Source organism: Dama dama, chromosome 22 (genome assembly GCF_033118175.1).
Source record: "Dama dama isolate Ldn47 chromosome 22, ASM3311817v1, whole genome shotgun sequence".
Classification (NCBI taxonomy): domain Eukaryota; kingdom Metazoa; phylum Chordata; class Mammalia; order Artiodactyla; family Cervidae; genus Dama; species Dama dama.
The window spans coordinates 5,999,980-6,020,995 of NC_083702.1; the positions used below are offsets into that span (position 1 = coordinate 5,999,980).

At 48.9% G+C, this 21,016-nt stretch overlaps 1 protein-coding gene across 1 annotated transcript in view; it reads left to right on the forward strand.

The window, feature by feature from the left end:
* The window catches only part of EFCAB6 (EF-hand calcium binding domain 6), a 245,902-nt gene that overhangs the window by 192,137 nt on the left and 32,749 nt on the right, over positions 1-21,016 (forward strand). Inside the window, exons 24-26 of the mRNA XM_061124022.1 lie at positions 4,102-4,257; positions 10,564-10,759; positions 13,892-14,083. Coding sequence (XP_060980005.1) covers positions 4,102-4,257; positions 10,564-10,759; positions 13,892-14,083 — 544 coding nt within the window. The remainder of the gene's footprint in view (positions 1-4,101; positions 4,258-10,563; positions 10,760-13,891; positions 14,084-21,016) is intronic.

Here is a 21,016-nt window from a genome sequence, read left to right on the forward strand (position 1 = left end):
GTGCCAGTTATAGGCATCATCATGGAGGCTGGGAATGTTTGTGATGGAAGACTGGTGGGCAGTGTATGCCATGTATGTATACCATGATGGTAACCACACCAAACATATGTGCCTGCCCACGAGGACCAGAAGATGCTGTGCAGAAGGTTGTATTTGGAGGGTGGGACTGTGGGTTCTTTTCAAAGTTTAAAGCTGGTCACTAAGGCCATATTTTAAAATTTTTAAAGAATGGATAAAGAAAATGTATGTGTGTGTATATAAATATGTATCTGCACACACAATGGAATACTATTCAGCCATAAAAAAGAATGAAATCTCACCAGTTGTGATATCATGGATGGATCTTGAGGGCACTATGCCAGGTGAAATAGATCAGTCAAAGGAAGACAAAAACGATGTGATCTCACTTGTATGTGGAATCTTAAAACGACAACAACAAGAGCAAGCTTGTAGATCCAGAAAATAGATTGGCCATTGCCAGAGGTGGGGGGGGGGGGGGGTGTCAGAGAGGGTGAAGGGGTCCAAAAGCACAGCTCGCAGTTATAATAGGATAAGTCCTAGGGACGTGAGCGCAGCAAGGTGACCGTAGTTAGTCGTACTGTGCTGCGTATTTGAAAGTCGCCAAGAGTAAATCTTAAGAAGTTCTCATCCTGTGGATGGTGACGAGCAGTGTCTAGACTTATCCTGGTGAGCATGTCAGTGTATACAGATGTCAAGTCATTGTGCTGTATGCCTGAAACCGACGTGATGTTATATGTCAATTATGCATCAATAAAAAATTAAACACAGGAGAAAATGCTGCCACATTTGACGTGACGTGAGATGAGACAGACTCTCTGCATCAGTCCCGGTCCTGGGCAGCTCCATGGCGCTCTCATCTGTGTGTCTGTCCGTCTTCCATCTGTCACTTTGGCTCTCTGTCCGCACCATCTCTGAATGAGCGAATGAGCTAAAGAATCCCCCGGAGGAGAGAAGCAATCCAAGGACACAGAGACGGGATGTGATGGCTGAATGGGGTTTAAGAGAAAGGCATGTGGAAGGTACCCCTGAATTATGTCCAAGCTGCGAAGTTATAAAGCCCAGAGGCAGAGAATTGAGTTGGTGAAATTTCAAGTAAAAATATGCGCAAGATTGGCATAAATCACAGATGCCATAAAACGAATGAAAGAGTGGAATTTATCTTTCCCAGACAGGGCTGGCCTCATTACCCACGCATGTGCCCTCTTCCCTTCCCTCCTGCCGCTTGTGAGTAATGAGGCTCGGAGAGGAACCGCGCGTCCTTAGCGATGCCCACACACTTTCTCTTCCCGCTCCCGTTTGCTGGGCGCGTGTGGATCCATTGCTGGGAGTGCTCGGAGCCAGTGGACGATGCCCCCTCACGTCTTCACAGCACCAAGCTCGGCGAACCGACGCACGCTCAGCCAGTGCCCTGCAGCCGTCATGCTCTTTTACCCAGGAACACAAGCCCGGTTCATAAAAATTCACGACGGGCCCCTCTTTCCTCAAAGACGTCACACTGTGAGGTTCTCAAGTCGCTTTGCCCTTCAGGTTATCCCGCTTTTCAATTTCGGTGTCAGTGGATCTTCCAGAAAACCCTTCGGGATGCAACGTATCCCGGACTTTCAACCTCCTGGTTTATACCGAACCCTGATAAGATTCACAAATAGGAGTCGTGCTCATCAAAGGGACTGGAATTTCACGTTTGCTTCTTAAATTTAAGCGAATCGATTTTGTTTAAAGTGGCCTGAGTACACTTTTAAAAATTCAGATGCGTCCTTTCTCAAGCCTGTATTTTCCAGGCCTTGCTCTTTTGGGGCCTAAGTCTTAAGTTGAAGATTCAGGGTCAGAGTAGCATCAGTAAATCAGCCACAGAGGCACGGCTGGCTGAGATGTGAGCTGAGAGGCTCAGGAGCAAAGCCGGCTGGGTCACCCAGGGCTCTTCCCACTGTGCCGGCCTGGCCGAGGGGCAGGGGGCTCTGTGGCTGTCCGCGGGCCGTGGCCCCACCCTTGTGGGGCGCCCGTCTTGCGTCCAGACCGGGGCCCAGGCGCTGTGTCGCCTGCCATGGGTTCTGCTGGGCAGCTGGCCTAATCCCAGCCCCGAATCCTCACTAACTCTGTGCACAGACTTACTCTGCAAGGGAGGTGATTATTGCCTGGAAACCAGTCCAAGAAAGGCTCAACGCCTCAATTCTCTAAAAATATGTATCTACAAAAAAGTTCTGATTTTTTTTTTTTTTATACCTTCATTTGCTTCCGTTTTTGAAAGATTAAGTGGAATGTAATAGTCGTGATGAGGAGTAACCATGGGACTGAATTCAGAGTACACCTGTGCGGGAATCCAGGCTGTTGCTTCTCTCGAGACGCACCCCAGACAGTTTGCGTGGCTCATTTGTGTCAGCTTCTTGGCGGCACATTGGCCAATTCAAAACCAGGGGCCAGCGGGGGAAGAGATGGTGACCCACGCAGCTTCAGCGTCCCTGCCTCCCCCACCCCAATATTCTCTCAGCTTTTCCTCTCCTGATTTCTGACTTTTCTGTTGCTATGGATAATTTTTTCCCCAGGCACACCTAAGGAACCTATTTGTGGGTATGTATCCACAAAGGAGAAGGCGAAAGAAGGGGGTGGCAGAGGATGAGCTGGTTAGATAGCATCACCGATTCAATGGGCATGAACTTGAGCAAACTCCAGGAGATAGCGGAGGACAGGGAAACCTGATGTGCTGGGGTCATAAAGAGTCAGACACAACTTCGCAACTGAACAACTGGAACAATCCACAAATACCTACCGCAGGTGGTAGACAATTACCAGCAAAGATTTCGAATTTGGAGTTTCTGGCTTCTTCTTTTCCCCAACTAAGAACCTCACAGCCAAGCTGGAGTCAGATAGGCACAGTGTTCAGTGCAGTAGGAAGAGCTTTTGGAGACCTGGGTGAGCCGAGGTTATAGAGTAGACTCCATGCCCCGTAGGTCCAGAGCGAGACTGTTCATTCTCAAAGATGTCCACACGTTTTTATTCCCTTACCAATAATTTCTGTTAAGTCTGGGAAGGATTTTCCTGAAAGACTGAATCAGAAACTTGAACACATTCCCAAGGAAATCAGCCCTCAAACTCAAGCAGGAGCTACAGCTAGACCTTGTCCCTGTGTCCCTGTGAGGGACAGCTGACCAGCCCGGAATCCGCATGGGCGGACAAGGTCTCCTTCCTGTAAAGTGGGATGACAGTTACCTGCCTCCCTTGTCGAGAAGAACGAATGGGAGATGGTACATGAAGGCAGCACAGGTCCTGGCTGGCCAACTGGTGCACACAAATGATGGCTGCATTTCTTCACAACAAAGGACCTGGCAGCAGACAAGGGGTCCCTGGACCCCTGCCCCCTCAGCGCTCACCGACGGGACCCAGGCTCTGTGCCGTCCTTGGTCCCACTCCTGCTTCAGGGCCTTGGCGCCAGCCAATCCCTGGGCCCAGAGAGGTCTGCAGGGGGCTAAATCCCAGCTGAGTCCTTCAGCTGCTGTCTCTGCTCAAGTGTTGCCTTCCCAGTGAGGCCCGCCTGCAGCCACTCCTGGGGGTTGCAGCCCACCCCATCGTGGAGATTCCCAGTCCTGCTCACCAGTGCTCAGTCATCCCACTGACCCATTGTGCAGGGCATTGGTGTCTTCTGTTTATTGTTGGCCTTGCCCCAGCTAGAATGTAAATTCTGCTAGGGTGGCCACTCTGACACCTAGAGCAGTACCTGGCACTTGACAGACACTCATCGAGGCGTCATCGGGGAGAATGGAGGTGTATTTCCCATGTCTGTGATATCACTGTCTTTTTAAATGCTTCACTCTGTTTTTAAAGTACTCGTTCTAGTAAAAAACCAAGGTTGTAATTTCTCTAACATAGTTTTTCTTATAATAATAATAATAAAATGATCATGATGATTTTTTTTTCCAGAGTGCCTTTCAATGTATGTATTACTCCAAGGCTGCAAAGCATCTTCAAGATTAGCTGGTAGATGAGTCATCAGATCATCACATTAGAATGATCATGGAGCTCTTGCTCCAAAGAAATTATTGGTTTTCCCTGCTGGAGTGTGTGTGTCTCAAATGTATTCTCTTTCAGGGATAAGCTTAAGGACCACGATCAAGATATCAGCAAAGCACTCGCCAAACTAGATAAATCCAAAACGGGCTACATATCCTTGTGCAGGCTGCAGAAGCTGCTGCAAGAATGTGGCTGTTCTCTGAAGGAAGAGGAGCTGACTGATCTTCTAAACAGGTTTCCTTTGAGCAAGTTAACTGTGGTTCTCACAGCACTGAAAATCAGGCTGGTCACGTCGTTTTCATGAATTTTTCCTTCTCTGTCCACTCAAACAGCCTTTTGGCATTGAAGTAATCCCCAAGCCACCAAAAATTGAGTTTCAACCTGTGTTCAGAAGTAAAACTATAATGTTGTACTCCCAGAACATTTATAAGCCAACATGACTCAATTTAAAAGAAAAAAAAAAAGAATGAGCCTTCTAATAATCCTCTGGTCGGGCTACGTTCTAGTGGGTTTGAGTCAACCCAAAGCAAAATGAAAGCAACTTGACAAATACATGATTTTCCTGCACGTGTGTCCAGCAGCACAGTCATCATTTTTTCACCTTGTTTTTGTTTCACCCACGTTATTCATACTTTTGGACAGGAGTCAAGTCATCCTGCAAGGCTTATGAAAAACAGTAGCCCTCTGCCCTGATGTCCCCCACCCCCACCTTCTCCTCCCTAGAGTCAATAACTTCCAGTGCTTTAAACGCCTATTTTTGGTACTTAAGTTGATAGTCATAAATGACAAACTTAAACAGCAACTTACTGATTTTTCACTTTTAAGCAGTGTCTGTCGGCTTCCCATCAGGAAGATGTGGGTTTAACTCTTTTTCACCCATCGCATAATCACCAACCCCCTCACCCCCCCAGCCTCCCCCACCCCATGGAAACCCACGCAAATTTACCTCCTTGGGCTCCCCATGTTGCCACGTCACAGTTTCCTGTGGTTCAGTGTTCAGGGTTTCTATTACTGTGATGAAATGATCACTTTTCTTTTCCTGTGTAGCATTTTGTTTTCCCTGGAGTTAATCATTATTTTTTTCTATTTGCTTAGTTTCTTTGTACTTCTTATCATTAATTAAACCCCAGTTCATTCCCATTTGTGAAATCCCTTTCCAGTGTGTTCAGACACCTCAGCCAATCTGTCAGCTTCATCTTCTCGGATGTCCCTTTTCATGTTCCTCAACTCTCAGAAGTTTTCTTGATTTGTTTCATTAATGAGCTCCTCTCCTGTTTGTTTCTTTCTGAGCCTCCTACTGTTATTGACTAGTGAGCCACTTAAAGTGTCTCCCAGTATCTTCAGTCTTTCCTGTCCTCCATCTCTTTTTCTTTTTGCTCCACCTTCTGGGAGATTTTCTCAGTTTTAGTTTGCAAGCCTTCTTTTGAGATTTTTATCCCTGCTAATCATACTTTTCACATTTTTAATTACCAGCACATTTTTTTTAATTCTCAGAATATTCCTTTTCTATAGCATCCTGTTCTTGTTTCATGGATATACCAGTTCATTCCTCTGAAACTATTAACAATAGATTTTTTAAAGTTTTCTTCACTTGAGAAATGTTGCTTCTCTCCTCAGTGTTGCTTTTTCCTTCCATCTTCCATGTTAGACACTTTCCTCAAAAATATGCCCCCAATAAGAGTGAGATACTAAGAAGCAGATTGAAAGCTCTGGACAGATAGGTAGAGCTAGTCAGCTTTAGTTTGAACTACTTTGGCAGGGTAATCTGGCAGGTAGTTTCCTTGGAAGACTCCCAGTGTCAGAATCTTTAAAACTTTTCTTTTGGGCTCGTCAGATTTCCCAGGGACTAAGGTTGCCAGGTAAGACATAAAATGCTATGTTAAATGTAAATTTCAGATAAACAGGTTTTATTTTGTTTTCGTTTTTAGTGTATGTTCCATGCAATATTTGGTATATATTTATACTAAAGTTATTTTTGTTAATCTGAAACCCAGCTTGCGGGGCCCCTCCCTCAGGCTCTCTGGCTTAGCCTGGGCCCTGAGAACCTGCATTCCTAACAAGGTCCTGGGTGATGCTGACGCTGCTGAATCAGAGCACCCTGAGAACCACTGTTTGACACCTTTTAAAAACTTCTCCTTCTGTCATTTTAGGAGGAAGAGAGCTAGTTATGTGCTTTTGGGCCACTTTAACTGCAAGCCTTATCCTCTTGTAATTTTGAATTAAAATAATTCATTTGACTGCCCCTCCTCAAACTGCTTCCACTTGCAGTTTCTAACCTGCCACGTCCCATAGGTGTACAGGCTGCCAAGTTCTATGACTGAGCACCTGGATCTCACGTTCCTCTCTTTGTGAGGTGAGGATATTAGCATTCCCTCTCTTCCCCCTAAAAAATGTGAGCAGTTGCTCTAGAATTTGCAGCCCAAGTGAATAACTAGCCTAAGTCCCAGGTCAAGTAACACGTTACTACTTCTTGGGAGGTGCAGGCGCCTTATTACAGAGTAAGTGTTCCCAAGTCCTATCTCCTGTTCCTTATAATAGGGGTCCTTAAACCCAGAGCCACAGACTGGTACTGGTCCACAGCCTGTTAGGAACCAGAGCGCACAGCAGGAGTTGAGTGGCGGGCGAGCTAGCAAAGCTTCACCTGCCACTCCCCAACACTCACATCACCTCCCGAATCATCCCCACCTCCATCATCAATGGAAAAATTGTTTTCCACGAAACTGGCCCCTGGTGCTAAAAAGGTTAGGGACCTCTGCCTTGTAACATTGCTCTTATTCACCTCACTTGTCCATTTGCTATAATCACCCAACACATTGTTCTTGTAACGTTGAGCAAACAATGGTTTATTAGACCAACTAAGAATAAGAAACATAAAAGATATTATTATTTTTAAAATATTTATTTATTTATCTGGCTGTTCCAGGTCCTCGTTTTGGTACTTGGGATCTTCTATCTTCATTTCAACATGTTGGATCTTCAGTTGCTGAATGTGGGATCTAGTTCCCCGAGTAGGGCTTGAACCTGGGCCCCTGGCATTGGGAGCATGAAGTCTTAGCCACTGGACAGCCTGGAAGTCCCTCAAAGATATCATTTTACCTTCATTTATTCCTTCTCCCATCCTCTTTCTTCCTTTAGGTAGATCCATGTTTCTGGCTCTTTGATTTTCTTTCTCTCAGAAGAATGTGTTTTAGCATTTTTGAAGGCCAGGGTGGCTATGATGAATTCCCTCAGTGATTGTTTGTCAGAGAAGGTATTTATTTTTCCTTCACTTTTGGAAGGTAAGTTTCACTGAATATAGAATTCTAGGTTGGTGATTTATTTTTCTTTCAACATTTTAAATGTTTCAGTCCACTATCTTCTTACTTGCATGATTTCTGGTGAGAAACCCCATGTAATTCTTATCTTTGTTCCTCTATAGATAAAATTTCCACCCTCTCTGGCTTCTGTAAAGATCTTCTCTTTGTCTTTGATTTTCTACTATTGCCCAAGTTACTACTTACGTGTTCCTACTAGCTTACAGCTCCAGAGGTCTTTGTTCCAGGAAAGCAGACCTTGTCTGTAGTTCTCTGTGTTCACCCATCTCTCCAGATTTGGAGGTAATGTTTTGCCCTGTGACCTCAATTTTCTGATGGGACCAAGGAAGACCATTGGTTTTCAGTTTGTTCTGCTTCCTTCTTATCTTAAGGATGAGAGTGACCCTTCCAAGTTCTTAGGCATAGAGCCCCCCACCCCCTTTCTGTCACTTTTTCTCTCCATGTCCCACCATTTGTCAGCTACAGTATTTTTTTGCAAAAGCTAGTTAACTTTTGCGTGGCCTACAGCCACAACCAGGTCCTCTCTGCTTGATTCATAGGTTGATTATAAAACTCAAATGCCATTAAACAGCATTTCATAATGATGACTGTGTACATATTCATAATTCATAGTATTCGGTGTCCAAGAAATGAATGAAAATTAGCTTTCTTCTCAGCGGCTCTACCCCTGGGCCTCCGTGTCCACCTCATCGTAGGCAAACCTAGGGACACCGTGCATCTTTCTTAAGTCATTTGGGGAAAGGCTGTAAATGAATATGTACAGAGTCATAGTTATGAAATGCTGTGAACTCTGCTGTAAACTACTTCCTAGAACAATCACCCTACAATAGGGTGATTTCTTTAACCATCGCTGTTTTCTGAAGTGGGGTTCAGTGTTTTCTGAAGTTCAACATTGTCAGCCTTCAGCTCTCCCCAGCATCTGCCCTAACTTTCTGTTCCCTCCAAGTTCCCCTGGGTTCCCTCTGCCCTAGAGCCTGGCTCCTTACCTCCTGTTCCAGATCACCACCAAGAGCCTCCTAGACTGTCCAGGGTTGGAGCCCCTGTTGCTTACGCCCACATCTTTTCATTTCTAAATTTGCATTCTTACTTTGCTGGAGTATTTCCTGGAGTAATTTCCTAAGAAAAGGGGGGACAGGAAAACAATTTTCTCAGTTCTTTGTCTGAAAATGTTTTTTGTTTTCCTCTGCGCAGATTGTTAGCTTGCTGGAACATAGACTCCTAGAGAGCAGGTCATTTTCCCTTAAAATTTTAAAGGCTAGTGCTCTATTGTCTGTCTGTATGTGTATGTACATGTATATGTATACATGTATGTATATGCATGTACATGTAAGTGTATGACTGTGGATGTGTGTGTGTGTGTGTGTGTAGAGAAAAGAAGGACCATTTCATCCTCAAGTGCCTGTATCCTCTCTTCTTCCTTAAATAGGGTCTCCTCTCACTGAATCTATTTCCAGCTGAACATGAATTCAAATGCATTCAGTGAATAAATCACAAAAAATAGCACCAGATAAATAATCCACTAAATGATTACAAGAGACTCTTGTTAAAATGTAGTTAGGCCTGATACTTTCATAAACAACACAAGGGCTGTGGAATTTCTGTAGTCCACCTGTCAATGGGGTGATCAACTTTTTTACGAGTTGAAACCTTAATAAGGATCCATCGCTCAGTTGCTTGTTTCTTCTCAAAGACCTCTTGATGATAAACATCTCTGTTATTTATAATTATATGTAGATTATTCTTTTCTAGATCCAAAATAGACTTTTCTAAATAATACTGAGATTAGCATATGCATTTGATTTTATTACTAAATTTTAATACCAAGTTGGCAATTTACCCTGCCGATGAAATGGAGCTGATTATCCTCTTCCTCGGCGTCTCGGCCGCGCGAGCCAGCGACGCGGGGCCCGTGGAAAGCAGCTCTGCAGCTGTGGTTGGAGAAACGGCTCTTGGCTCCTTCTCTTTAGAAGCCGCTATTCCAGTCGCTGGAAACTTTCCTCTCTACTTCCTGGCGTTCCGAGCTGTTCTTTGACACAGGCTCCATCCTGCAAAGGAACATGTAGGGGTTAAGATGCCAGTGATCCCCAGGGAATCTGTTACAGAAACGGAAACTTTGAGTGCCATCAAGCTGTGTTTTGCATTATTTTACATCTTTAATAAATAAGCTCTATGGTCTCATGAAACTTGGATTTGCTCTCGCAGAGTCTTCTTTTAGAATTAAAGATATTTTTTCTGCATGTTGGAGTGGAGCACAGGAGCCCCTTTTTCTACGTGGATGTCCTTGTTGAGACACACACACAGATGGAATTTCTTTTTAAAATATTTTTATTTACTGATTTATCTGCCGCGTCGAGTCTTAGTTGGGTCACGTGAGCTCTTTTGTTGTGGTACCCGGATTCTCCAGTTGTGACGTGTGGCCTTAGTTGCCCCGCAGCACGTGGGATCTTTGTTCCCCAACCAGGGACCGAACCTGCATCTCCTGCCTTGTAAGGTGGATTCTTAACCACTGGACCACCAGGGAATTGCTATTTGAGAAAATACTAAGCTGTGTAGGTTTTGTAAAAAAAAAAAAAAAAAAAAAAAAAAAGATGTTTTGGGTGCTCTCAGCTTGACGACATAGTTTCAACCACTCTTTGATGAAGAATTTAACATCTATTTTACTCAGCCCCTCTTTTCCTTGTCAGTTGCTCTGACATACTTCCCCGATTTCAGAGCCCCTACCGTTTCTCTGGACCATTTCTCAGTGAGGGCCCTGGCCAGCTAAGGCCTCGAGGAACACAGCCCCGGTCCCCACCACCCGAGTCCTGCCTCCATCCCAGCTGTGCCGTCACTGTCAGACGCATCTCCCCAGATCACGTCTCCGCACACATCACGTTCATGCTGAGGCTCCTGCATCTGCCCCATCACAGGGCCGGATTCCTTAAGCCAGTCCCCCACCCCCACCCTCTGCTCTTCAACCCCATAAGCCCGACTGTCCAGCCTTCAAGACTCAAGAGCTTCAGGGCGGCGTGGTCTGCGGCCCCACCAGCAGCAGTGGCCACGTAGCCCTTCCCTGAGCCCTCGTGTAATAGCATAGCTGACCCACGTGCATGAACCTACAAGCCAGAAGAGGGCGTCTCACCTTTATTCATGTCCTCCCCACTGCTTTATTCTCAGCAGGTGTTTGTTGACTGAGTAAGTGATGGCGTTTCTAACTAATATATTGTTTTCTTTCTTTGGGGACAAGTTGGGGAATTGGCTGGCACAATAACTCCATCAATTACCTTGACTTCTTGCGAGCGGTGGAGAACAGCAAGCTGGCAAGACCTCAGCCCCAGGAGAAAGAGGAGAGCATGCCGATCAATTTTGCAGCCCTCAATCCAGAGGAGGTTCTGAAGAACATCCAGGAGGTTGTCGCTGCCTCCAATCTGGCTTTGTCAACGGTACGACAGACCACACACGCCTTTACTGTGGGAACTGAAGTTCTGGCACCATGCCAGTTCCTGAAAACCACCTCTCAAGCCAGCCCCTCCTCCTGGGCCCCTCCACCTCCCTCCACTCTCCTGGGGCATCAGAACTCAATGGTGGGTCGGGATCAGACTGTTCACGTGAGCACATGTGTGTGTCCATTTCTGCTCTGTGCAAAGCTACCATGATCACACCCAGCATGTGTTGTGTGAGGCCGAGGCACTCGCCGCCAGCAGAGGCAGGATCTGCTGTGAGGGCAGGAGTTTCTGGGCAAAGAGGGCAGAGGATGGAGGCCTGAGGTGAGAGTGGGCTCCTGGGCCCATGGGGGTGGGCGATGCCATCTCAAGGTAGCCTTGAAGAGGCTACCCAGGGCAGGGCTGTGGCCAAAGACTCACTGTGACCAGGAGCCCCAGAAGTGTGAGAAGGGAGGCCCCCTGGTACGCTGACATTGAGGCTGACATTTCTTGACCCCGTGGGGTATGTCAAGACCCGGCCTACGTGGGGATAGTGCCGTGGGGGGGCGTCCTCGGAAGACAGTGCATGGGCCGTGCTCCTGACGAGGGACTGGTCCCCCTCGAGGGTCCCCACGTGAGCTGCCCCCTGCAGCAGATGTGGGAAGAGGCAGTGCCCTGTGCAGAGGGCAGGCCTTGCCGCCCGATGAGATGGTGAATCCAGAGCCGCCCATGCGATGTCGGGCGCGCGGTCCAGACAGCACAGTGACAGCAGGGCTGCCTCCATGTCTGCGATACACAGACCCCCAGACCGACCCAAACACCCGGGTCCGGGCTCGCTAACCCCCTCGGCACCGGAGGCAAGCTGGGCTCCTGGGTCCAAGCGTCCGGGGTAAGGGGGAGAGACGAGAGGCCAGGGGCAGCCCAGCCAGCCTATGACTGTTCTGGAATGCCAGCGAGCGTGGCCTTCCTCCCAGACAGCAGAGATGGTCTGCGTGTAGGAGTTCACGATGAGGATCTGACACTTTTGGGCCTTTTTTTTTTTAAATAACTATCTAAAGATCACAGATTAGTATGACCTTGCTGCGGGTCAGCTGGAATCCCGTCTATATACCCTGTCGACACCAGGTTGCCCTGGCCCAGGGGTCACCTCGTGAGCATTGCAAACTCAATGTGCACAGGGGGGCCAGGAATAAAGAAGTGATGCAGGGGTTGGGGGTGGCCGCAGCAGGCTGGGGGGCACAGCCCTGTCCAGAGGGCAGCTTCTGCTCAGCACCCCCGCCGACCACCCACTGCTGAGCTGAGAGATGGTCCCAGTTCAGCTAGATCTTTGCATTTTTCATGAGCAGCTATGAAACCTCCTGATTTCTAAATGTCAGCACGTGTTTCAGATCTGTCAGAGGCACCGTGCAGGCCAGATAAGTCCACGTGCAGGGCAGCCCTGCCCTCTCCCAGCTCAGGGTGGCTCCACGCCACCCCTGTTGGGGTGGTTCTCAAGCAGGTCCGTGGAAGCTGCGGGAGGAGCCCCGGTTCTCACTCCCAAGAAACACTCCTTAGGAGGCAAGGTTTTAAGCAGGAGAATGAGATTCTCTGGCCACAAGACTGTAGGTGGCCTGGGTGGGGAGGGTGGCCTTTGTGGCAGGGAGGGAAGGAAGGAATGACGTATCTGAGGGGAGGGGTCAGCAAGGGGACAGAGACACACGCGGCATCTCCTCAGGTCATGGGGGACCCATCTCGATGCAGCCTCTTATTTCTGAAATGACGCAGCAGCACCTTGTATATCTGTGCAGAGTCTATAGCTCCCTAAGCCTTTGCAAGTCTGAGCCTCCCCGCCCCCAGCCTGTGGCTTGTCAGGTTGGTCTGACGCACGAGGAAGCCACCAGCCCCCGGGGAAGTGCGGGCCCGTGGCCACAGTGAGCCAGACCCCAGCTCACCCCTGAGGTCCACGGAGCCTTGCGGCTCCACGGGGCCTTCTAACGCCCTCGGGACAGGATGCTCAGTCAGCGCCCTTCATCTGGAGGGTCATTCCCCTTAACAACCTGCTGAGATCCACTATGCGAGGTACCTGGGACAGGTGTGTCTTCAGGCCTGCCGTAGTAGAACTTAGACCAACTCGAGTTCTGAAGTCCCGGCTTTTATACTGAAGACGTTCAGCGCAGAGAGGTTGAGGGCTTACCGTGGGTAACACAGCCAAGGTTCAAAGTCTATCTCCCGGCTGTGTCGCCAGAGGCTTCCCACCGTCGCTGGCTGTGTCGTATCCCCACAGGCAAACGCAAGCTCGCAGCCAGACAGCAATTTGAGGTTAATTTGGTGACACGCATAACACCACCCCCTGGACCGATGGGGGTGCCTAATTAGTCCTGAGTGACAATTAACCACAAGGGAATTTGGGTTTCGGTCTGCAAGCACGTTCAATTCTCACTTAAGAAACTAAGATCTTGACCTGCGCCTTGATATAGGTTTTCTAGTGCAAGAAAAACGAATGATTTTGTTTCAACAGATGGGCGAAACGTGCTTCCTTTTTATAGCAAATGTTTGCACTCTGGTGTAACTGCTGTTCCGTTGGGTTGACACTCTTCCCCACTCCTCCAGCACAGATGTCGGTGGTGGGGTGTCCCTGGGAAGGAAGGCTGTGCGGGCTCTGGCCAAGGGGAGGCAAAGGACAGCAGCCTCAGGGTTCAAGCCCTAGGGTGGGAATGGGAGGGGTGGTCCCCTGTCTGCTCCTCCTGGCCACACTTCTGGTGTTAGACTCCTATCACGAGACCCCTGCCCTACATCCCAGTGCAGTGGAATTTCATCTGAGCCTCTAGTTATGAATGATTCCTTCAGGAGCTCAAGTTTAATGATGAAGAGACCTCAGGCAGGTTCCTTCACCCCTCGGCTTGACACCAGTGAGGGTGGGGTTCCTCTTTCACTCCTCTTCCTCTTCATATCCGGGTTGGAGGGTAGAAAGTGAGTTTCCCCAACAACACATCGGCTCCTATACCAGACGCCCCTTCTATCTGTCTCTCAGTCCTGGTGCATTTATTTAGTAATTTAGAATCTACAGGGAACTCCCATTCACTTGATTTAATTTGCATTCCGAAAAGCAATACTTAAGAAAAATATTTTTGAAATATTTATTTGATTGTAATATCTGCTTTTTTTTTATTGTAGGCATTTTCTGCATTGGATAAAGAGGACACTGGGTTTGTAAAGGCTTCGGATTTTGGACAGGTTCTTAAGGATTTCTGTTACAAACTAACAGATAACCAGTATCATTATTTTTTGAGAAAACTCAGACTTCATCTCACCCCCTACATAAATTGGAAATATTTTCTCCAGAACTTTGGCAATTACGTTGAGGAGGTAAGAGTGTCCGCAGCACATAAGCATTTCTCTTTGGAAAAGGGCTAAAATTAGTCTTGGCAAAATAGATAATTGATTAAAACCGTGTCACATAAATCGGCAACCACCTGAGTTAATTAGCTTATTATAAATGAAAAGTTAATATTGATTCTACGTCGAGTGTCGGAAGGTACATATGTATCCTTTACTTCATTGAAATGTTATTTTATTTTACTGATTTTTGAAGACGTTTAGGAGAGGCTTCAAAGTTCTGAGAGTCATAGGTCCCTGAAGATGATCTAGTGTCCAGAGAAGTCAGGCCCTGAGGGAGTCGGGACCCACTTAGGAGACCCTTGTTGGGGACCCACTGTGTTCCAGGCTCTGGGCCATGCAGCAGCCAAACCTCGGGTAGGGGTCAACGTGGTTGTGGCGGGGTCCTGGGGGAAGTCTAAGAGGGCTTCCTGGAGGAGGGTGGGTGGCTGACCATAGGGCTCTTATTCCTTCCTGGGACCACTTCTCTGGCTGCATGAACTGTCCCTTCTTAGGCTGTTTCCTGCATCTCTAATTGTAAATGGACCAACATCAGTAGTGACAATCACAGGCTACTTTCAGTGAACTTGGATTTCTTTGGTCACCATTCTGTGCTTAGTGAAAGGGTGCTATAATCCCTGCCTTCATGGAAGGGGAGATAAAAACAAATATGAAAAATATAAAAATAATGCAGCAGCTAAATCGCAACAGGCTTGTGATGGAATGTATTTAACTGCAACCCCCCCCACCCCCCGCCACCAGCTACACACACACTCACACACACCATCATAGCTGGATTCTCCTTGCCTGGAGAATTCCATGGACAGAGGGGCCTGGCGGGCTATAGTCCATCGAATCACAAAGAGTTGAACACAACTGTAGCGACTCAGCACACAGGCACGCATAGCTGGACGCTTGGGTCATTTCTGACTGCACACATTTGTATACAATCAACGTCTGAGTCCATAAATCCTCCGTCACTTACGTGGGATAAACTCTTGGAAGTGAGATTGCCAGAGCAAACAGTATGAGCATTTTAAGGCCCGAGGCTCGATACAGTGATAATGAGAGCAGCAAACTCTGTGTGGGTGAGGCACTGCTCTTAACCCTTTACACGGGCAAACTGGTGTAATTCTTCTGCCATCACTAAGAGGCACATGGTAGTAATATCCCATTTCATAGATGAGAACACAGAGGCGCAGACATCAAGTCATTGTCCACAGTCACCCCGGAGGTGGGTGGCAGAGCTGGTTAGTGACCCCGGAAGCCTGGCTCCCGACTCCAGGCTTCTAAACGCTGTGCCAGCTCCTCTGGGGACTGTGAATATTTTCGTCTTTGCCATTTAGATGGTCATTCCTAACAAAATGTACTATTGTGTTGCCTGTTTTAAACGTTACATCAAATTCTGTCTTCAGAGCTCTAGTTTTTCTTGCTGTACTGTCACGAATTTAAGATTTATCCCTGTCGTTCCATGGGCTTCAGTTCACTCACTGAAGCTGCTGTAGAGCTAGCCAGTGAAGTGGGAAGTGGATCCATTCCGTTGAATGGGCAAACCCCGTTCGGTTGTCATCCTCCTGCTCACGGCAGGCCAGTGGTTTGCGGTTTTCTCCATAGCAAGCAGAGCCCAGTCGGGCTTCTGTGGCCGTGTCCTTCGCACACTCAGGGTCACTCCACATGGACCGACTGGGTCGGGGAGGGGGAGGGAAGTCACAGGTTCGGCTCCACTGACACCCCCACGGTGGCTGCGGCGATCGGCATGTACTCTGGCCGGCCCTGCGGGAGAGCTCCCCACGCGCCATATCCTGGAGCCCTTGGCATTATCGAAATTTAATTTCTGCCGACACTTTCGGAAGTTATCAGCCACCCAGGCTCCCTCCTCTGGGAACTGCCTGGAAGGGCCCCGCTTCTTTGCTGGGTGGTCGTTGTGAACATCTCCTCCTGATCCATGACTGGTCTTTTCTCTTTGTTTATGGTGATGCTCCCTATTTTTATGTGACTTACACCTGTTTGCTGATTTTAAAAGAAACACCTGTTGAGAAAATTTTGGAAAATGCAAGTGTAAAAAAAAAAGAAAGAAAATAGTCATTTAACCCCATGATGATGGTGCAACAGGAACAAGCTCCATCCTGCTGAATGAGGCCTTCTGAGCTCCAGGCCCACCCGGCACATCCCTCACCTGGGATGAGGGAGGGGATGGGTGGAGCAGGTGGGCTCCGGAAGTCAGGTACCACCCGCCTGCTTCCTCAGCCAGGTGGATGCCAGGCAATTCAGCTTCCGAGCTGGTCTTCTTCCCAGGGCCCACGGGCTGCTCTGGAGAGCTTATTCGTCTATTTCTAGTGCACCCCCCCCCCCCACAATTCTTCTACTGTGGTGAAATACATACACTATAAGTGTCACCATCTTATCCTTTTCTAAGCACATAGCTCAGTGGCTTCACGTCCACTCACGTTGCTGTGTAACCACCTCCAGAACTCTCTTGATCTTGCAAAACCAAGCCTCTGCCCCCATTAAACACTTAACTCCCTACCCCTCTTCCCCAGGCTCTGGCAAACACTGTCCTGCTTTCTCTATGAACCTGACAACTTTGGGTGCCTCGGATGAGTGAAATCATACAGTATTTGTCCTTTCGTGTCTGGCTTAGTTCACTAAGCGTAATGCCTTCAGCGTTCATCCTTTTGTAGCACATGTCAGAGCGCCCTTCCTTGTTAAGTATCATAATATCCGTTGTATGGATAGACTGTATTTTGCTTATCCATTCACCTATCAGCCTACACTTGGGTTGCTTCCACATCTTAGCTCCTGTGAATAATGCTGCCGTGAACCTGAACATACAGATCGAATGCATGTTTTTACACAGTGGCGGTAACGCTGTAGATGTAATCACATATCTTGCTTTTTTTCCCCTTAACATTGCGTGTCACTTCAGGTTCTTCCAAACGTAAGTTAAATGTCTATATAACATTCCATCAACTCTTAATTTTTAGGTATTTAGGGTTTTTTCCCCCAGTTTTTGAGATTGTAATATACTTTGCGGTGAACACTTTGTATGTCTATGTCCACATTTTGGATTTTTTCTCCTAAAGAAAGAAACCGAGAAATAAAATAACTGGGTTCAAAGGATAGGAATACTTTTATTGATCTTGAAAGCAGCCCTATTTAAAGAGAATAATTTTTTTTCCCTGTGAGGTTGCATCCTATGAAATTGCCATCTTTGGAGCCCTAAATGATTGATTATTGACAGTTTTATATGGTTTAAGCTAATAGTGGTAGTAGAAGCTGTTTGTATCTATTTACATGATTTGGAGCACAGCAATCATTGTGATGGAGAAAATTAAAGTCACCCCTGGGGATAAAGTGTTAACAGTTTGGAATGAAAGTGTTAATCACTCAGTCGTTTCTGACTCTGTGCAACCCCATGGACTCTCGCCTGCCAGGCTTCTCTGTCCATGGGATTCTCCAGGCAAGAATACTGGAGTGGGCAGCCATCCAGGGATTTGTCCTTTCCGACCCAGCGATTGAACCTGGGCCTCCTCATTGTAGGCGGATTCTTCACCATCTGAGCCACCAGGGAAGCCCAGTATCGTGGTATATTTACCTCTAGTCTTCTTCCCGATGACCTTTGGCGGTGGCGTCAAGGACAGGGAGCACGCGCTGCTGAAATGGGGGGTTGTTGGGGATTTTCCTCAACTCTTAAAAGACTCTTTTTTTAAACACTTATTATTTGTATCAAAGTAGTATATGGCCATATAGGAAAAAAAATGGAATTGTTGCAAAAGATTTCAGAGCAGAGACCCCTTGATCCAGGGTTCACCCCAGTCCCATCCCACAAAGCAGCCCCTGCAACCCCTGCTGTTTCTCTAGCTGCACCTCCCTGTCCCTCAGCTCCTTGTTCCCCCATTTCTTAACCACAACCCCCGCCCCTGCCGCCAAACTTGCACCGGTTCCCACCCCAGCCGCCCAGCCTCTCCTCTGGGCCCGAGCACATCCCTCCCGGAGCTGCCTCTTCCCCCTCCCATGACATCCATCGCTGGCATTTCCGCGTCAGCAGAGTGTCTCTAAAGCTCGGATCTCGTGGGATGTGCCCCGTCCCACCCACCTTGTCCATCAGCCAGGGCTTTCTGTGGGCCGCCCTATATCCTAGCAAGAGAGACAGACGAGCAATGAGAACATGTATCAGATGTCAGAATCTGATCTGTGCTGTGGGATCAGATAAAGCTGGGCAGAGGAAGGCCCGGTGAGAAGGGGGTGTCTGAGCTGAGACCCGGCGGAGGGGAGGGAGGGAGGGAGGCACGTAACCTCTCGTGGAGGGGGCCGCCCTGGAGAGCCCAGCTGGCTCAAGATTTGGCGGCTGCCTGGGCTGGGGCAAGGGGCAGAGCAGAGGGGGTTAGTAGCAGGGGCCCTGAGAGCGATGGGGCGGGCGGCCTCGTCGCACTCTCAACCGCATGGAGACCCAGAGCAGGTTTGGGGAGAGGAGTGCCATGGCCATGAGGGGTCTCGAGGAGAAGACGCGGGGGTGGGGGCCAGCAGGGAGGCCGGCGTGCCCGGGGGACGGGGGACGTGCTGGCGGGGCCCCTTTGGCAAATGGAAGGCGAGAGACTGAGTCAGGAGCAGCCCTTTGACGGGAGGGGGCAGGGGGACAGGTGTCCTGGCCGTCGGTCTCACCGACGCCCCATCACGGGACTCGTGGCGGCTTCCAGGTCTCCAGTTGCTACAGCGTCTCCTTGCCAAGCACACATGAGCACGTGCCCAAACCCTTCCCGCGGCCCCCCGCCGGCCACGCGGAGTCCTCATGAGCTCCGTCCAGAGGTCGCACTGTCGGCAGCGGAGGAGGCCCGTCCCCGCTCACGGGTCTCTCTGAGCACCTCTGCCGGCTCTGGAGTCCCCGAACCCAAAGCTTGGCGAGTGGGGTGTTTCCAGAGCCTCTAGTATTGCCCCCTGCTCCCCCCACGCTCGCCTACCTGACCTCATCTCGGAGTCCCCTGCGCCTCCGGAAGCACCTTGCCGAACAGTCTTAAGAGGAGGCTTTAGGACTAATTGTGACGCAAGTGACGGCAGGAAGTGTGCTTCGAGACAGAGGGGGCCTGGGGGCTGCAGGGGCTGCAGCAGGGACGCTGGCCCCACCCCGCCATGGCCCACTGCTCAGCCCTCCTGCTCTCCCCGTCTGCGTGCACCAGGCGCTTGGGATGAAATGGTGTCAGCCCCTGAACTGGCTCGGGGAGGGGGTGTGGAGATGGAGGTGCCTTTACCAGAAGAGCAAGCTGAGGCTGGGACTGCTGACCTGAAGGACATGGGGCCTGGGGCGACCACGGATGTTCAGGGCACGTCCGTCTGCTGATGGGGGACGGGCAGGGGCAGACCACCGGGGCCCCGCACCCCCTTGCTCCAGAATTCGGGTCCCAGACCCTGGAGACTTCTCAGCAGGGACGTGGGTCGGCTCCCATGAGGGCAGACTGGGATGGCGAGGCAGCTGTGGAAGAGCCGGGACCCCGCCCCTACCTGGGGGCGATTTCAGAAGTCTAATCGCGGGCTGATGAGCGTTCTTGACAGAAGGAAAAGAAGTTAACTAACAACAGGAACAGTTAATGCATCCTCCCCGAGCTCATTAAATACGACACCAGCCATCCCTTCCTCTAGGGGATGCACGGGCGGCAAATAATTAAAAGGAGATTACCGAAATGTAATTAAGGCAGTCGGGACCTCTCCTCGCAGAGGAAGTTCGCTGTGAATAATCCCCGGCTGAACTGAATCCGCTCTTGGAGAAGGGACAGCTGGAAAGGTAGGGGCGGCGTCGCGAGAGGCCTTGCGGGAGCTGGAAGCACCCGGACGGAGCGTAAAGACGGCGACGTCACCCATCTCTTAGATTGGGTGCCAGATGCCCCCCCAGACCTGTATAGATCCATCTCCTGTGTCCATCACACACTGCAGGGAAAAGCCCTTCAGCTCCCATCACACCAGATGCTGCGGTACTTCCAGATCCCAGGGTGCAGCTGAACCCTGGCATTTCGGCTCCCCGCTGCCCCATGACTCACCCCTGAAGCGCTCCTCAAAGTGTGGGCGGGGGCGCGGCCAGTACAGATCCACCATCCTAGCATCAGCTCTGCGCATGGGCCCTGCGTCCCCCCTGGGGACCCCGCACCACCACCCAGCCACGAGCCCTCCAGCTGCTGACCACCGAGGCAGGCACCGGTCAGCTTTGCCAGTTGGGAGCATCAGGCCAGAGTCAGCATGAGAAGCACTTGCCCAGGTGGCACCGAAGAGGAGCAAGGAGCTATTATGAACACCAGAGTGCTCCCAGGGCCTCGGTTGCAAATTAAAGAAAGAGAAAACAGGATAAGCCGTGGACGTCAGCCCCAGCACCTTTATCGCAAGATTCTCACAAGCCGGGTGAAGATGTCACCTGAGTGTCTGCCCTCAGCAAATGCCTCTTTTTCACTTCTGGGAAAAACATTTTACCTTCAAAAAGCTGCATGCGAGCTATGTAGAGTATCACCTTGTTTTTAGAAAATCATTTCTGTTTAACGTTTAAGTCTTAAAGTGAAATTTCAGTATCCTCTGTGAATATAAAATAATGCTCAGAGCAGACAGAATTTTTAAAAGACACAGTAGGAACCCATATAAAATCTTTCTACTTTATTACCATGGAAATAATGGAATTTTTAACAAAGCTCATCCTTATTCAATGCAGAGTAATTATTTAACTGAGACCCAATGAGATCAGTCCTTACCTGGTGTTTATAATATATCACCTCTAAAGTTATCCAGTGAGAGGTTAAGCAACTTGGAGATGATTTTTTTTTTCTAAGGGAGAATTTAAGATTGTAGTTTTCAACCAAAGAAGAGACCGTAACCCACATCAAAATGGTTGTAATCTTTCATGAGCATCATGTTTATATTAGTTGCCAACCGTATTACTTTGATTTATTT